The 18,951-nt window shown below is 48.2% G+C and overlaps 1 protein-coding gene across 1 annotated transcript in view; it reads right to left on the bottom strand.

The window, feature by feature from the left end:
- The window catches only part of LOC119621835 (uncharacterized), a 61,080-nt gene extending 44,265 nt beyond the window's left edge, over positions 1 to 16,815 (bottom strand). The window contains exon 1 of the mRNA XM_037992073.2: positions 16,734 to 16,815. Within this exon, the coding sequence (XP_037848001.2) occupies positions 16,734 to 16,815 (82 nt within the window). The remainder of the gene's footprint in view (positions 1 to 16,733) is intronic.
- Positions 16,816 to 18,951: the final 2,136 nt, after the last annotated feature.

The following is an 18,951-nucleotide window of genomic DNA, read 5'->3' as shown; positions in this document are numbered from 1 at the left end:
AGCCAGGTATGGTAGTGCACACCTGTAGTCCCAGGTATTTGGGAAACTGAGGCGGGAGGATCACTTGAGCCCAGGAGGTTGAGGCTGCAGTGAGCCATGATCAGGCCACTGCACTGCAGCCTGGGGTACAGGGCAAGACTCTGTCCAAAAAAAAAGAAAAAGAAAATGATAGACTAGATCTTAATGTCTTTCCATGGCTCTGCATGTATGTCAGAATCAAAACTAAATTCCCTCGAAGGGCCCATTGCTTCGTCCCTGCCCTCATGTCCCTCCCCAGATTCCTTCTCTTCCCCCCTCGTTCACTCTGTTTCAGCTGCTCTGGTTTCTTTGCTGTTTTTCAAATTCATTCCTGCCTCAAGGCCCTTGCATTTGCTGTTCCCATTGCCTGAACATCCTTCCACCCACCCAAATATCTAAATAGTTCCATCCTCACCTTATTAAGTCCTCTGCTGAGATGTCAACTTTTCAAAAACTGCCCTACCTCACCTCTGAACCCTGACACCCACTATCTCTCTTGGCACAGTGAGTGCTCAGTAAATGTTTGTGGGACTAAAACATGATGGAAAAGAGCTTCTGCTCAAAGTTTTTTCTCCTTTTCTCTTTCTCTCCTTCCTTCCTTCCTCATCTTTTTTTTTTTTTTTTTTTTCCGAGATGAAATTTCACTCTTGTTGCCCAGGCTGGAGTGCGGTGGCACAATCTCGGCTCACTGCAACCTCTGCCTCCCGGGTTCAAGCGATTCTCCTGCCTTAGCCTCCTGAGTAGTTGGGATTACAGGTGCCCGCCCCCACGCCTAGCTTTTTTTGTGTGTTTTTAGTAGAGACGGGGTTTCACCATGTTGGTCAGGCTGGTCTTGAACTTCTGAACTCAGGTGATTCACCCTCCTCGGCCTCCCAAAGTGTTGGGATTACAGGCGTGAGCTACCATGTCTGGCTCTTCCTTCTTTCTTTTCTTCCTTTCTTCCTTTCTTCTCTTTCTTTTTCTCTCCTTCTTTCCTTCCTTCCTTCCCTCCCTCCTTCCTTCTCTCTTTCTCCTTCCTTCCTTCTTTCCCCTTCTTCCCTCCCTCCCTTCCATCCTTCCCTCCCTTCCTCCCTTCCTTCCTTCCTTCTCTTCCTTCCTTCCTTCAAGGGATCCTCCCACCTCAGCCTCCCGAGTAGCTGAGACTATAGGCACGTACAACCATGCCTAGCTAATGTTTTGTATTTTTAGTAGAAATGGGGTTTCCCCATGTTGCCCAGGCTGCTCTTGAGCTCCTGGACTCAAGCACTCTTCCCACCTCTGCCTCCAAAAGTACTAGGGTTACAGGTGAGAGCCACTGTGCCTGGCCCTCTCTCTCTCCCATCTCAGATTTTTCTCTCCACCTTAGCCACTCCCAAATGTTCTCCTCACTCCAGTCTCCTTCTGTTGAAAAACCACCTTCAAGCTACTGGTGGATGAAGGCTGCAGACCACCCCAACCCTGGATCAAACCCCCAAGCCCCACCTCTATCACCCACAGCTATATTTCCTTGAACAAGCTGCTTAATCTCTCCAAGCCTCTGTTTCCTCAACTACAAAACACATACAAATAGAAAGTGATACGTGACTGCTTCACTATAGTAACCGTTGCACCATCTGCGCGCGTCCCACAACGTCACGTAGCAAACAACAAAAATTATTAAAGAGAAAAAAAGATGATCTGATCTCACAGATCTGTTAAGAGGATTAAATGGGATTATTCATGTAAAGCTCTCCACATGTGATGTCATAGTGTAAATATCAAATTAACGGTGGAATGAGCTGTTGCAATCAATTCTCATCTAAATATGACCAATAATGACAATGCTTACTGTGATTACTACTAACCATAGTTGTATTACCTCTTATATTAACCTCTCAGTCTCTCCTTACCATATTATAGATCATCAATGAATATTTATTGAACAAACAATTGAATGAATGAATGGTTATTGAATTTTTGTAAGGAGGGAAAGATCATGGACCTCTTATAAAAAGTATAAAAGTCAGGCTGGGTGCCGTGGCTCATACCTGTAACCCCAGCACTTTGGGAGGCCGAGGTGGGCAGATCACTTAAGGTCAGGAATTCAAGACCAGCCATAGCCCACATGGTGAAACCCCGTCTCTACTAAAAAGTATAAAAAATTAGCCAGATATGGTGGTGTGCCCCTGTAATCCCAACTACTCAGGAGGCTGGGGCAGGAGAATCGCTTGAACCCAGGAGGCGGAGGTTGCAGTGAACCGAGATTGTGCCACTGCACTCCAGCCTGGGCAACAGAGTGAGACTCTATCTCAAAGAAAAAAAAGAAAAGTATAAAAGCCAGGTCTGTGGCCAGGCATGGTGGCTCACACCTGTAATCCCAACACTTTCGGGGCCAAGGCGGGCAGATAACTTCAGGTGAGGAGTTTGAGACCAGCCTGGACAACACAGTGAAACCCTATCTCTACTAAATATACAAAAAATTAGGCCAGGCGCGATGGCTCATGCCTGTAATCCCAGCACTTTGGGAGGCCGAGGCAGGCGGATCACAAGGTCACGAGCTCCAGAGATGGAGACAATCCTGGCCAACATAGTGAAACCCTGTCTCTCCTAAAAATACAAACATTAGCTGGGCATGGTGGGGTGCCTGTAGTCCCAGCTGCTTGGGAGGCTGAGGCAGGAGAAGTGCTTGAACCCAGGAGGTGGAGGTTACAGTGATCCGAGATCGTGCCACTGCACTTCAGCCTGGTGACACAGCGAGACTCCGTCTCCAAAAAAAAAAAAAAAATTAGCCAGGTGTGGTGGTATGCGCTTGTAATCCCAGCTACTCAGGAGGCTGAGGCAGGAGAGTCGTCTGAACCCAGGATGCAGAGATTGTAGTGAGCTGAGATCACACCACTGCACTCCAGCCTGGGCGACAGAGAGAGGCTCTGTCTCAAAAAGAAAAAAACAAACACAAAACCGGGTCAGGCGAGGTGGCTCACACCTATAATCCCAGCACTTTGGGAGGCTGAGATGGGAGGATTGCTTGAGGCCAGGAGTTTGAGACCCACCTGGGCAACATGGCAAGACCCCAGTTTCTACAAAAGTGTAAAAATTAGTGCCCAGTGCAGTGACTCACGCTTGTAGTCCCAGCACTTTGGGAGGCCAAGGCGGGCAGATCACCTGAGGTCAGGAGTTTGTGACCAGCCTGACCAAAATGATGAAACCCCATCTCTACTAAAAATACAAAAATTAGCCAGGCGTGGTGGCATGTGCCTGTAATCCCAGCAACTTGGGAGGCTGAGGCAGGAGAATCACTTGAACTCAGGAGGTGAAGGTTGTGGTGAGCCAAGATCGCGCCATTGCCCTCCAGTCTGGGCAACAAAAGCGAAACTCCATCTCAAAAAAAAAAAAAAAAAATTAGCTGGGTGGCCAGGCACAGTGGCTCACACCTGTAATCCCAGCACTTTGGGAGGCCGAGGCAAGCGGATCACAAGGTCAGGAGTTTGGGACCAGCCTGGTCAACATGGTGAAACCCCGTCTCTACTAAAAATACAAAAATTTGCTGGGCATGGTGGCAGGCACTGTAATCCCAGTTACTCGGGAGGCTGAGGCAGGAGAATTGCTTGAACCCGGGAGACGGAGGTTGCAGTGAGCTGAGATCATTCCACTGCCCTCCAGCCTGGGCGACAGAGCGAGACTCCATCTCAAAAAAAAAGAAAAGAAAAGAAAAAATTAGCGGGGCATGGTGGTGCGTGCCCGTAGTCTCAGTTACTTGGGAGGTTAAGGCACGAGAATCCCTGGAACCCAGGAGGAGGAGGTTGCAGTAAGATGAGATCGTGCCACTACACTCCAGCCTGGCTAAGAGAGAGACTCTGCCTCAAAAACAAAAACAAAAATGGTTCTTGGCCTGGTGTGGTGTCTCACGCCTGAAATCCCAACACTTTGGGAGACCAAGGTGGATGGATCACTTGGGGTCCGAAGTTCAAGACCAGCCTGGCCTACATGGTGAAAACCTGTCTCTACTAAAAATACAAAACATTAGCTGGGCATGGTGGCAGGCGCCTGTAATCCCAGCTACTCAGGAGGCTGAGGCAGGAGAATTGCTTGAACCCAGGAGGCGGAGGTTGCAGTGAGCTAAGATCACACCATTGCACTCCAGCCTAGGGGACAGAGCAAGAGTATCTCAAAAATAAATAAATAAATAAATAAATAAAGCTAATGGGATATTCATCTGAGCCAGGCAGGTACAAAAATAATAATAATTATTATTATAGTAAAATCAATAATAATGTTAATAATAGTAGATATTAATCTATTATTATAGATAATAGAAATGGATAAATGCTATAATACTGATAATATAATTACACTGGCCAGGCATGGTGGCTCACGCCTGTAATCTCAGCACTTTGAGAGACCAAGGCGGGTGGATCATGAGGTTAGGAGTTCAAGACCAGTCTGGCCAAGATGGTGAAACCCCATCTCTACTAAAAATAGAAAAATTAGCCCGATATGGTGGCGGGTGCCTGTAATCCCAACTACTCGGGAGGCTGAGGTGGAGAATTACTTGAACCTGGAAGATGGAGGTTGCAGTGAGCCAGGATTGCACCACTGCACTCCAGCCTTGGCAACAAAGGGAGACTGTGTCTCAAAAACATATATATAAAAATATATACATTTATATAATATATATTTTATATTATGTATTTATATTATATATATTTTATAATAATACATAATAGTATTAATACCGTGATATAAATATTAAGGACTTAATATAATGTTAGTAAGGATTTACCATGTCAGGCATCCTTCCAAAAACTCTAAATATATTAAATCACAAAATTCTCACAACTTTTTTTTTTTTTTTAAATGGGGTCTCACTCTGTCACCCAGGCTGGAGTGTAGTGGCACGATCTTGGTTCATTGCAACCACCAACTCCTGGGTTCAAGTGGTTCTCCCACCTCAACCTCCTGAGTAGCTGGGACTACAGGAGTGCACTACCATGCCCAGCTAGTTTTTGTATTTTAAGTAGAGACAGGGTTTCACCATGTTGGCCAGGCTGGTCTCAAACTCCTGACCTCAAGAGATCTGCCTGCCTTGACCTCCCAATGTGCTTGGATTACCGATACCACGCTCAGCTCATTTTTGCATTTTTAGTAGAGATGAGGTTTCACCATATTGGCCATGCTGATTTGGAACTTCTGACCTCAAGTGATCTGCCTGTCTCGGCCTCCCAAAGTGCTGGGATTACAGGCATTATCTATTGCACCCGGCCCTCACAACAACCTTTTGATAGTACTATTTTTAAGCTCATTTCACAGATGAGGAACCTGAGAGGTAAGGAGAGGTAGAATAATCTGCCTCAGGTCGTTGTGGAGCTAGTGATTGGCTAAGAAGCACCTGGAAGTCCCAATGGAGAGTGTCACTGTTTAATGGACCATTGGACATTTCCAAAGCCTTGGGTGTGTTTTACATCATCCCCTAGCCATGCACAGCTAGTGAGCTCTTGCAATGCAGTTACTGGGGCTACCATCGTTGTGGCCATAATGCTATGTACTATGGGTGAGGAACCTAATTTTTTTTTTAATTTGTATTAGCCAAGCATGGTGATGTGCACCTGTAGTTCCAGCTACTTGGGAGGCTGAGATGGGAAGATCGCTTGAGCCTAGGAGGTGGAGGCTGCAGTGAGCTGCATTTGTGCCACTGCACTCCAGCCTGGGTGACAAAATGAGATCCCATCTCAAAACAAAAACCAGGTCATACGTAGATGGTTGCATTCTTTTGAGTTTCTGATGAGCCTCTCCAAAGGAGCCAATCTAATACATTAGATTGTGAATGTATCTAAGTGAGCAGAGGAGGGACTCTGAATAGAATGAGAGGCAGGCTGGCCCTGAGCAGTTTCCAGCTTGACTTTTCGCTCTAGCTTAATGATTTTGAGAGGTGAAGCTGACTGGGCTTCTGGGTCGGGTGGGGACTTGGAGAACTTTTCTGTCTAGCTAAAGGTTTGTAAACACACCAATCAGGACTCTGTAAAAACACACCAATCAGTGCTCTGTGTCTAGCTAAATGTTTGTAAACGCGCCAATCAACACTCTGTAAAAGCGCACCAATCAGCACTGTGTCTAGCTAAAGATTTGTAAACGCACCAATCAGCCCTCTGTAAAAATGGACCAATCAGCACTTTGTAAAATGGACCAATGAGCAGGAAGTGGGCGGGGCCAAATAAGGGAACAAAAGCTGCCCACGGAAGCTAGCAGTGGCTACCTGCTCTGGTCACTTCCCACGTAGTGGACCCGTTGTTCTTTTGGCATTCATAATAAATCTTCCTGCTGCTCATGCTTTGAGCGTGCACTACCTTTATGAGCTACAACACTCACTGCAAAGGTCTGTGGCTTCACTCCTGAAGTCGGTGAGACCAGGAACCCATCAGAAGGAAGAAACTCTGGACACATGAGCATCTGAAGGAACACACTCGGGGCACACCACCTTTAAGAACTGTAACACTTGGCTGGGTGCGGTGGCTCACGCCTGTAATCCCAGCACTTTGGGAGGCCGAGGTGGGCGGATCACAAGGTCAGGAGATCGAGACCATCCTGGCTAACACGGTGAAACCCTGTCTCTACTAAAAATACAAAAAATTGAGCCAGGAGAATGGCATGAACCCGGGAGGCGTAGTTTGCAGTGAGCCGACATCATGCCACTGCACTCCAACCTGGGCCGATAGAGCGAGACTGCGTCTGAAAAAAAAAAAAAAAAAAAAAAAAAAGAACTGTAACGCTCACCGTGAGGGTCCACGGCTTCATTCTTTAAGTCAGCAAGACCAAGAACCCACCGGAAGGAACCAATTCCAGACATGATTTGGGGGTCCCGAAATTTACTTTCCCTTCACAGTTCCCTCCCTCTTTCCTCTTTCTCCTCTTCACTTCCTTTGTCTCTCCGAGAGCTACTTTCCCCTCACTCTTCTGTCATCCGATTCTCTCTCCATCTTTTTCCTTTTTTGTTGTTGTAGTTGTTGTTGAGATGGAGTCTCACTCTGTTGCCCAGTGTGGAGGCCAGTGGCTGTGATCTTGGCTCACTGCAACCGCTGCCTCCTGAGTTCAGGCAGTTCTCCTGCCTCAGCCTCCCGAGTAGCTGGGATTACACGCACCATCAAGCCTGGATAATTTTTTTTTTTTTTTCTTTTTCTGGTAGAGACGGGGTTTCACTGTTTTCCAAGCTGGTCTCGAACTCCTGGCAGCAAGTGATCCTCCCGCCTTGGCCTCCCAAAGTACTGGGATTACAGAGGTGAGCCATCGCACCCGGCTCCATCTCTTCTATCTGCGGCTTCTCACCCCTTCCACCCAACCAGGGCGGAGAGGGAGGGGGAGGGATGACAAACTCCCTCTATTTACTCTCAAGCTTCTCTGTCTCCACCTCCACTAACGCTGGAGCCCTGAAGCGCCCCAGACCTGCAGTGTGTAAATGCCTTCCTAGACTTGGAAGGCCTTGCTATGACTTGAGCTCAGCAGTCCTCACCCTCCTTAATCCTAACCAAACAGTATCTGTCACTAGGCTCAGCTGTGCAGAGGACGCCTCGGGTCCTTTTCCTCCTATGAAACCACAGAAGCAGCCCTAGGGGCAAACAATAAAACAGTGTGGAGGGCTGGGGGTTGAGGGCGGGAGCTTGCCTGGCAGGGAACCTTTCTTCTTTTTCCTCCTTCAAAAATTGGAGGGGAGGCCGGGCGCGGTGGCTCACGCTTGTAATCTCAACAGTGTGGGAGGCCGAGGCCGGCGGATCATCCGAGGCCAGGAGTTGGAGACCAACCAGACCAATATGGTGAAACCCCATCTATAGTAAAAATACAAAAATTAGCCAGGCGTGATGGTGGGAAGCTGTAGTCCTAGCTACTCAGGAGGATGAAACAGGAGAATTGCTTGAACCCGGGAGTCAGAGGTTGCAGTGAGTGAGCAGAGATTGCTCCCGTTGCCCTCCGGCCTGGGCGACAGAGTGAGTCTCAAAAAAAAAAAAAAAAAAAAAAAAAAAAAAAAAAAAAAAAAAAGGAAGGAAGGAGACAAAAATGTCAGTTGGGACAAATAGAGGCTTTACTATGGTAATTTTCTGGCTTTGAGCCAAGGACTGCACCCTCCCCAGCCGGCAGCGCTGAGAGCTGAGTCGGCCAGGATGGTCTAAGATTAAACTCAATTTTCAACATTGTAACTCCTCACAGACAAACACAACTGTGTTTACTAACAACATTTCTCGGTTTTATCTGACTTTTGAGTTCTGAACTCGGGAGATGTGGAGGCTGGAAGTATAAACTGAGAAGAAGTGGGCAGAACAGCTCCCTCCTGGCTCCCCCATCCCCAGCCAGCCTCTCTGATTTTCTTTTTCTTTTTTTTGAGATAGAGGCTTGCTCTGTCACCCAGGCTGGAGTGCAGTGGCTCGATCTCGGCTCACTGCGACCTCTGTCTCCCAGGTTCAAGTGATTCTTCTGCCTCAGCCCCCCAAGTAGTTGGGATTACAGGTACGCGCCACGATGCCAGGCTATTTTTTTGATTTTTTTTTTTTTTTTTTTTTTTTTAAGTAGAGACGGTGTTTCACCAAGATGGCCAGGCTGGTCTCGAACTACTGACCTCATGTGGTCCACCTGCCTTGGTCACCCAAAGTGCTGGGATTACAGGCGTGAGCTCCTGCACCTGGCCCAGCCTCTCTGATTTTGATCCAAGTCATGCCCAAAGCTTGGAAGCAGCTTTACACAACCTTTCTCTGCTCAAAAATTTACTATCCGTCTGTCCATGCAATAAATACCTACTGAATATCTAACAGAAGCTGAATTCTGTGCTAAAAGCTAAGGATTATAGTTTTATTTATTTATTTATTTATTTATTTATTTATTTATTTATTTTGAGATGGAGTCTCGCTCTGTAACCCAGACTGGAGTTCAGTGGCATAGTGTCGACTCACTGCAACCTCCACCTCCTGGGTTCAAGCAATTCTTCTGCCTCAGCCTCCTGAGTAGCTGGGATTACAGGCGCAGCCCACCATGCCCAACAAATTTTTATATTTTTAGTAGAGATAGGGTTTCACCATGTTGGCCAGGCTGATCTTGAACTCCTGACCTCGTGATCCACCTGCCTCGGCCTCCCAAAGTGCTGTGATTACAGGCGTGAGCCACCGCACCCGGCCCTGTTATTACTATTACTACTATAACAACAAAAGCAGCAATTTATTAATATTTATTTGTTTATTGTGAGGCATAGTCTTGCACTGTTGCCCAGACTGGAGTGCAGTGGCGGATCACGGCTCACTGCAGCTTCAACCTCCCAGGCTCAGGCTATCTTTCTGCCTCAGCCTCCTGAGTAGCTGGGACCACACGTGTGTGCCACTATGTCTAGCTAGTTCTTTAATTTTTGTAGAGATGGGGTCTGGCTATGTTGCCAGGGCTAATTTTGATTTTTTTCTTTTTCTTGTAGAGATAGGGTCTTGCTACATTGCCCAGCCTGGCCTCGAACTCCTGGGCTCAAGTGATTCTCTCACCTCAACCTCTCAAAGTGCTGGGACTTTGGCTGGGATTACAGGTGTGCACCATCATGCCTGGCTAATTTTTGTATTTTTTGGTAGAGACATGGTTTCACTGTGTTTTCCAGGTTGGTCTCGAACTCCTGGCCTCAAGTGATCCTCCTGCTTCGGCCTCCCAAAGTGCTGGAATTACAGGCACAAGCCACTGTGCCCAGCTCCATCTCTCTCCTATCTGCTGCTACTCCTAGAATAGGTAGTGGGCACAGAATAGGGACTATTTAAGTGTTTGCTGGCCAGACATGGTAGCTCATGCCTGTAATCCCAGTACTTTGGGAGACACATAGCCCCTATTCTGTACCCACCCACTAGGTATTCTAGGAGTTGTTTATTAGTCCTTCTAGAAACTTTTCAAACCAGATATGGTGGCTCACACCTGTAATCCCAACACTTTGAGAGGCTGAGGCAGGAGAATCGCCTGGACCCAGGAGTTTGAGGCCAGGCTGGGCGATGTAGCAAGACCCTATCTCTACAAGAAAAAAAAAAAATCAAAAAATTAGTCGAGCACAGTGATGCACCTCCATGGTTCCAGCTACTTGGGAGGCTGAGGTGAGAGCATTGCTTGAACCCAGGAGGTTGAGGCTGCAGTGAGCTGAGATCACCTTGCCATTGCATTCCAGCCTGGGTGACACAGCAAGACCCTGCCTCAGAAATAAATAAATAAATAAATAAATAAATAAATAAATAAATAAATACCTGTCTACATCTCCCATTTTATAGAGGAGGATACAGAGGCTCAGAGAGGCCTCCAAGTCATATGGCTGAGCTGGGATTTGAACCCACAATGATGGGTGCTCTTCACCACCTTGCAACTTGCCACTCATGAAAAACACACAGTCTAGTGCGGTACACATAATAATTATACAAACAAGGTAATTCGGATATTTAAATGCTCTAAAGATTCTATATCAGATTATTTCCAGTATTATTTTCCTGCTCATCCCAGAAGGACAAGGAGGAGCCAACCTTCCGAAGAGCTGCAGAGAGAACACCCAGCGTAAAAAGCAAGTGCAAAGGCCCTGTGGTCCAAACCACTTAAAAAGGTATAGAGGCAGCAGAGGTCAGAGTAGCAGGAAGGAAGAAACAAGAGGCAACAGAGCAGGATATGATGATTTCAGGCCACAGGGGAAGTTCTGGTTTCATCGTTTCTTTTTTGAGACAGGGTCTGGCTCTGTGTCCCGGGCTGGAGTGCAGGGTACAATTTCAGCTCACTGCCTATCTTCATCTCCCGGGTCAAACCATCCCCCCACCTCAGCCTCCCAAGTAGCTGGGATTACAGGCATGTGCCATCACTCCTGGCTAACTTTTTTTTTTTTTTTTTTTTTTTTTTTTGAGACAGAGTTTTGCTTTTGTTGCCCAGGCTAGAGTGCAATGATATGATCTCGGCTCACTGCAACCTCTGCCTCCCGGGTTCAAGCAATTCTCCTGCCTCAGCCTCCCGAGTAGCTGGGATTACAGGCATGCGCCACCACGCCTGGCTAATTTTGTATTTTTAGTAGAGACGGGGTTTCTCCATGTAGGTCAGGCTGATCTTGAACTCTCAACCTCAGGTGATCCACCTGCCTCAGCCTCCCAAAGTGCTGGGATTACAGGCTTAAGCCACTGCGCCCAGCTTTAATTTTTTTTTTCTTTTTCTTTTTTGAGATGGAGTTTCGCTCTTGTTGTCCATACTGGAGTTCAATGGCCTGATCTCGGCTCACTGCAACCTCCGCCTCCCGAGTTCAAGGGATTATTTTGCCTCCACTTCCCGACTAGCTGGGATTACAGGCGCTTGCCACCACGCCCGGCTAATTTTTTGTATTTTTAGTAGAGACGAGGTTTCGCCATGTTGGCCAGGCTGGTCTCGAACTCCTGACCTCAGGTGATCCGCCCACCCTGGCCTGCCAAAGTGCTGGGATTACAGGCATGAACCACCACGCGTGGCCGCTAATATTTGTATTGTTTGTAGGGGGGCAGGGTCTTGCTATGTTGCCCAGGCTGGTTTGGGTTTTATCCCCAGTAGGACAGGATTCTAGGAGCACAGCTGGGACCGGGGAGGCCGTTTTTCGAGCACTCCAGGGGTGGGGTTGGTAAAAGCTTCACGTCCCAGCTGCTCTACCTCTAGGATGTTTATCACCCCTGTCCTGCAAGATCTAATTCTGTGACATCTTTGCAGCCCCTGAATGACAACAACGAGGCAGATTACCCCAACTCTTTCCCCTCTGCTGTATATTTAAGCACCTCCCCTTTGACTTTACATCCTGGACTTGTGTGTGTAAAGACAAAGAAAAACGAGAAACAAGAGGCTTAATCCTTCCTGTATTCTGGTTTCGGGGGAGGGTCAAAGTATAACTTCAGTGGATGCCTTGCTCCAAATTGCAAAACTCCCTCCTGTCATGATGAAAGATGGGTTTCTCCCCTGGGATAAAGCCAGTTAGCTCACACAGTCGTCACAATGACTAGGTGGCTCCCGGATGAACTATGCGTTTGATAAATGGTGCTGTCAAGTTCTGTTACTGGAGAACTAATGATTGTTTATCATGAGGCATGAAAGTGACGGGTTGTATCTGCTTGGCTATAGGAAAAGGGTGAGATGTAGGCTGGACACGGTGGCTCACGTCTGTAATCCCAGCCCTTTGGGAGGCTGAGGCAAGTGGATCACTTGAGGCCAGGGGTTTGAGACCAGCCATGGTGAGACCTCCTCTCTACTAAAAATACAAAAATGCGGGCTGGGCGTGGTGGCTCAAACAGCTGTAATCCCAGCACATTGGGAGGCGGAGGTGGGCAGATCACTTGAGGTCAGGAGTTTGAGACCAGCCTGGCCAACATGGCAAAACCCCGTCTCTACCAAAAATTTAAAAATTAGCCAGACGTGGTAGCAGGCGCCTGTAATCCCAGCTACTCGGGAGGCTGAGGTGGAAGGATCATTTGAACCGGGGAGAGAGAGGTTGCAGTGAGCCAAGGTCGCACCACCGCATTCCATCCTGGGCGACAAAGCAAGGCTCCGTCTCAAAAACAAAACAAAAAATTAGCTGGGCATGGTGTCTCCTGGCTGTAATCCTAGCTACTCAGGAGGCTGAGGCGTGAGAATCGCTTGAGCCCAGGAGGCAGACCTTACAGTGAGCTGAGATCACTGGACTGCACTCCAGCTTGGGCAACACAGCAAGACTCTGTCTCAAAAAAATAAATAAAATAGATGAAAAAGGGCGAGATTTCTTTCTGCCTTTGCAATGTCCTAGGCCTTATCTACGATGTGCACCACATTCTGGATGAATGCTTATTCAATGATAAAATTGAGGGGTATTTTTTTCCTTTCCCTTCTACTTTTGTGGAGAGGTGTTCTGAGTTGGAAGAAGATTCTTGCATTTAGTTGTATTTCCACAACATCAGCACGTCCTACGTTTTTTTTAAATCTGCTCAGTCAGCCTGAGATTCAGGAAGCCAGAGAGGCCCTAGTTTGTTGCTATTCTGTATTTACTTAGAGACAGAGTCTCACTCTGTTGCCCAGGCTGGAGTGCAGTGATGGTGATCTCCGCTCACTGCAACCTCCGCCTCCTGGATTCAAGCAATTCTCGTGCCTCAGCCTCCTGAGGAGCTCGGATTACAGGCACTGACCACCACACCCAGCTAATTTTTTGTATTTTTAGTAGAGACAGGGTTTCACCATGTTGGCCAGGCAGGTCTCGAACTCCCGACTTGAGTTGATCTGCCCGCCTCGGCCTCCCAAAGTGCTGGGATTACAGGCGTGAACCACTGCGCCCAGCCTGTTGCTATAATTTTAGAGAAACACAGTGGACTCTATCATCAGTCCTGGGTTCAAATCCTGTGTGGCCCAGGGTAGGCCACTCAAACTCTGCTTAAGTTTTCTCTCTAGTAAATTAGGGTTACCTCTGACAGCATCTGTTTTGGAGAGTCATTGCCAGGACTAATGGTGACAAAGAGCTTAACACAGATCCTAGCCCAGATCAAACAATTTTAGTTAATAGTAATAACCACCTTGCTTTTAGGATAGGTGACACTCACTGGGCCAGCACCATACCAAGCTTCTATCTTAGTAACAGTGAAATGATGCCTACCTTTGCAATAAAAGCTAACATAATAGTGTTGGCCATGTGGCAGGCACTGGGCTAATTCCTTTTTGTTTTTTTAAATGTTTTAGAGATAGGATCTGGCTCTGTCACCCAGGCTGGAGTACAGTGGCATGATCTCAGCTCACTGCAACCTCTGTCTCCTGGGCTCAAGTCAACCTCCCACCTCAGCCTCCCGAGTAGCTGGGACTACAGGGGTGTGCCACCACACCTGGCTTATTTTTGTATTTTTTGTAGAGACAGGGTTTTGCCACATTGGCCAGGCTAGTCTTGAACTCTTGAGCTAAAGTGATCTGCCTGCCCTGGCCTCCCAAAGCATGGAATTACAGGCGTGAGTCACTGCGCCTGGCTGTCTGCCTTTACTTTCTTTCTTTCTGTCCTTCTTTGAGACAGAGTCTCAATCTGTCACCCAAGCTGGAATGCAGCAGAACAGTCATAGCTCACTGTATCACTGTAGCCTCGATCTCCTGGACTCAAGTGATCCTCCGACCTCAGCCTCCTGAGTAGCTGGGACTACAGGCATGCAACATCATGCCTGGCTAATTTTTATTTTATTTTTAGTAGAGAAGGTTTCGCTGTATTGCCCAGGCTGTTCTCAAACTACTGAGCTCAAGTGATCCTCCCATCTTGGCCTCCCAAAATGTTGGGACTGCAGGCCTGGCTAATTAAAAAAAAAATTTTTGTTGCAGAGATGGGGGTCTCATAATGTTGCCCAGGCTCATCCTGAACTCCTGGGCTCAAGCGATTCTCCCACCTCAGCATCCCAAAGTCCTGGGATTACAGGCAAGAACCACTGCGCCCAGCCTCTCTTTGCATTTTTCTTTTCTTTTCTTCCTTTCTTTCCTCTCTCTCTCTCTCTCTGTCTCTTGTTGCCCAGGCTGGAGTGCAGTGGCGTGATCTTGCCTCACTGCAACCTCCGCCTCCCAGGTAACTGGGACTACAGGCGCAAGCCACCACGCCTGGCAAAATTTTTTTTGTATTTTTAATACAGATGGGGCTTCACCATGTTGGCCAGGCTGGTCTCGAACTCCTGACCTCAGGTGATCTGCCCACCTCGACCTCCCAAAGTACGGGGATTACAGGCATGAACCACCTAGCCCGGGCTGCATTTTTCAAGAGTACAATAAACTGTCATTAACTATCATCACCCTGCTATACAATAGATGTCTTGAAATTTTTCCTCCCATATAACTGTAATTATGTATCCTTTCACCACCTCTCTTCATCCCTCTTCCCCAACAACCTTCCCAGCCTCTGGTAAACACCATGGTAACCTGCAGACACCTTGATCTCCAACTTCCAGCCTGCAGAACAGAGAGATGATACATTTCTGTTGTTGAAACCTCCAGTCTGTAGTATTTGGTTATGGCAACCTCAGAAAACTAATGCAACCTCCAAATCCCTCATCGCTTCCTCTGGGTGTCTGTCTACTTTTTCCTCAGTGTTTCCTCTAAGTCCTCAAAGCCTGCAGGGGCACATAGCAGGGGCTCAATGTACAAATGCCCATTGACTGACTACATGATCCTCCCGGGGAGGCAGGAGAAACACGACCAAGTTAAAGAAGAAGAGAGACTGGGCTTGGGCACGGTGGCTCATGCCTGTAATCCCAGCACTTTGGGAAGATGAGGTGGGAGGATTGCTTGAGTTCAGGAGTTCAAGACCAGCCTGGGCAACATAGGGAGACCCTTTTTCTCTATTTTTATTTATTTATTTTTTTTATTTTTTTCAGAGACGAAGTCTTGCTCTTGTCCCCCAGGCTGGAGTGCGATGGCGTGATCTCGGCTCACTGCAACCTCCTCCTCCCGGGTTCAAGCAATTCTCCTGCCTCAGCCTCCCGAGTAGCTGGGATTACAGGCGCCTGCCACTACACCCGGCTATTTTTTGTATTTTTAGTAGAGACGGGGTTTCGCCATGTTGGCCAGGCTGGTCTCCAACTCCTGACCTCAGGTGATCCGCCTGCATCAGCCTCCCAAAGTGCTGGGATTACAGGCGTGAGCCACTGCGCCCGGTAATAAAATTCTTAAAAAAAAAAAAAAAAAAAAAAAGAGAAAGAGAGAAGAAGAGATTGGGAACTGGTCCCATGTCTTCTGCTGCAGGACCTTGGGAAAATCCTGAACCCTTTGAACCTCAGTTTGCTCCTCTGTAAAATGGGGCCGTCAGAACATCAACCAGTATCTCTAAGTTCCCCGTGGGATTGTGAATCCTACATGCCCCGGTTTACCCCAGGCTTGCATGAAAAATAAGGTTTCTCTTGGGTGCCACACAGAGACGATCCCTTCTGTGTCCCTCAAGCCATCTGTGACCTTCCCACTTCATAAAAGCAAAGGTCACTTGCTCATTGAAACTTCCTCTGTGCCAGGCAAGAGCTGAATAATCATTTTGCATCCCCCCAACAGGCCCCTCAAGCAAGGTGCTGTTATCATCATCATGATGCCCATTTTGCAGATGGGGGAAAGTGAGGCTCAGAAAGACCAAGTCTGCAGGTCCCGTCTCTACTGAAAATACAAAAACATTAGCGCCTGAATCCCAGCTACTCGGGAGGCTGAGGCAGGAGAATTGCTGAGATCGCGCCATTGCATTCCAGCCTGGGCGACGAGAGCGAAACTCCATCTCAAAAGAAAAAAAAAAGAAAGTAAAGTGGGAGAAAGAAAGGGAGAGGGTGGTTGAGGACATGGAAGAGGTGACAACTGGGTAGGGACTCAAGGTGGAAAGGGGTACAAAGTGCAAGCTGGGTGCAGTGGCTCATGCCTGTAATCCCAGCACTTTGGGAAGCCAAGGCGGGAGGATCACTTGTGCCCGGGAGTTCTAGACCAGCCTGGCCAACATAGGGAGACCTCGTCTCTACAAAATACTTAAAAACAATTCGCTGGATTAGGTGGCACACATCTGTGGTTCCAGCTACTTGGGAGGCTGAATTGGGAGAATCACTTGAGTTTGGGAGGTCTAGGCTGCAGTGAGCCGTGATCGTGCCACCATACTCCAGTCTGGGCAACAGAGCAAGATCTTGTCTCAAAAAAAAAAAAAAGGAAGGAAAGAAGGGAGGGAGGGAGGGGGGTTGACATGCAAGGCCATTTGAGGATGGGCTGGGACCTTGTACACTCATTTCCCTCCTCCCCAGAGGACCAGAAGGAGCAAGAGATCCCCTTACCTGTGGGCACCAGGTATCCCAGCATTAGTAACACCAGGACCCACCGCCGGCCTCCAGGGGCACCCTGCTGCGTGCCGGCCATTCACAGCATCAGGAAGACTCGGGGGCTGCTCTTTGCCCTCTTTGCCCTCGTTCCAACCCCTCGGCCGAGCCCAGAGGCATGCCCAGCAGCACGGGACGGCCAGGTGGCTGAGATCTGGCGGGTATCAAATGTGCCCAGTCGGCCTAATCCCTGCGAGGCCGGGCGGGGCTGGGAAGGATCCCCTTGCCTATTCCCAGGCCCTGATTGGCTTCCTGGGCCCTTGGTTCAGCCTGCCTGGGCTCCCAGGAAGACAGGGCTCCGTGGACATTGAGGGGAGCGGGAGTTTCAGCTGCCAGGCTCAGCTGTGGGTGTCAGGAAAAGTCTCTGTAGAATGTTCCCCAGACCCAGAGCTGCACTGCGACTTTCGTGGGCCACAATCACCTGTGCAATTAACCCATTAAATTGTTTTTGTTTTTTTTTTAAAGCGAAATCCCATTATGTTGCCCAGGCTGGAATGCAGTGGTGCCATCTTGGCTCACAGTAACCTCCACCTCCCGGTTCAAGCGATTCTTGTACCTCAGCCTCCTGAGTAGCTAGGACTACAAACACGCGCCACCACGCCCAGCTAATTTTTGTATTTTTTTGATAGAGACAAGGTTTCACCATGTTGGCCAGGCTGGTCTCGAACTCCTGATCTCAAGTGATCTGCCAGCCTCGGCCTCACAAAGTGCCGAGATTGCAGGCGTGAGCCACCACGCCTGGCCTATACTTACATTTTTGCCTCCAGCTTTACTGAGGAGTGATTGGCAAATAAAAAATTGAATGTCTTATACTTTGTAATAGTTTTTGAGCGAAGGGGCCCCCGTTTTCACTTTGCACTGGACCCTGCAAAGCACACCTCTGGTCCTGCTGCAAGAGGTCGTCTCTGCTATTCCATAGCAGCCTCATGTTCCCTCTCTGTGACGCTCTGAATTGCATCCCCCTCAAATTCACAAGTTGAAGCCTTTACTTCCGATGTGACTGCATTCAGAAACAGTTTTCAGGCTGGGCGCGGTGGCTCTCACCTGTAATCCCAGCACTTTGGGAGGTTGAGGCAAGCAGACCATCTGAGGTCAGGAGTTCGAGACCAACCTGACCAACATGGAGAAACACCATCTCTACTAAAAATACAAAATTTCCTGGGCGTGGTGGTGCATGCCTGTAATCCCAGCTACTTAGGAGGCTGAGGCAGGAGAATTGCTTGAACCCGGGAGGCGGAGGTTGCAGTGAGCAGAGATCAGGCCATTGTACAAAAAAAACAAACAAACAGAGTTTTCAGGGAAGATATTTGAAGGTTCAGTAAGGTTATAAGGGTAGAACTTTGATAGGACTGTTGTCCCTATAAAAAAGGGAGGAGCCCGGTGTAGCAGTTCACACCTGCAATCCTAACACTTTAGGAGGCCAAGGCAGGAGGATCGCTTGAGCTCAGGAGTTTGAGACCAGACTGGACAACAGAGCAAGAGTTCATCTCTATTGAAAACAAACAAACAAACAAACAAACGGCCAGGTGCGGTGGCTCACGCCCATAATCCCAGCACTTTGGGAGGCCGAGGTGGAAGGATCACCTGAGGTCATGAGTTTGAGACTAGCCAGGCCAAGGGTGAAACCCTATCCCTACTAAAAATACAAAAATCAGCTGAGTGTGGTGGTGGGCGCCTGTAATCCCAACTACTCGGGAAGCTGAGGAAGGAGAATCACTTGAACCCAGGAGGCAGATGTTGCAGTGAGTCAAGATCATGCCACAGTATTCCAGCATGGGTGACAGAACGAGGCTTCATCTCAAAAAAAAAAAAAAAAGAGAAAAAGTTATCACCTGTCTGTAGTCCCAGCTACTTGGAAGGCTGAAGTGGGAGGATCACTTGAGCCCAGGAGGTGGAGGTTGCAGTAAGCTGTGATTGCACCTGTATTGTACTACAGCCTGGGTGACAGAGCGAGACTTTGTCTCCAAAATATATATATAAACTGGGCACGGTGGCTCACATCTGTCATCCCAGCACTTTGAGAGGCCGAGGTGGGTGGATCATCTGAGGTCAGGAGTTTGAGACTGCAGGAGTTTGCCAGCATGGTCAAACCCTGTTTCTACTAAAAATACAAAAATTAGCCAGACATGGTAGCAGGCGTCTGTAATCCCAGCTACTCGGGAGGCTGAGACATGAG

This window comes from Chlorocebus sabaeus, chromosome 6 (assembly GCF_047675955.1).
Source record: "Chlorocebus sabaeus isolate Y175 chromosome 6, mChlSab1.0.hap1, whole genome shotgun sequence".
NCBI classification, from domain to species: Eukaryota; Metazoa; Chordata; class Mammalia; order Primates; family Cercopithecidae; genus Chlorocebus; species Chlorocebus sabaeus.
The sequence above is the reverse complement of the archived record's forward strand: the minus strand, read 5'-3'. Positions and strand labels throughout refer to the sequence as shown.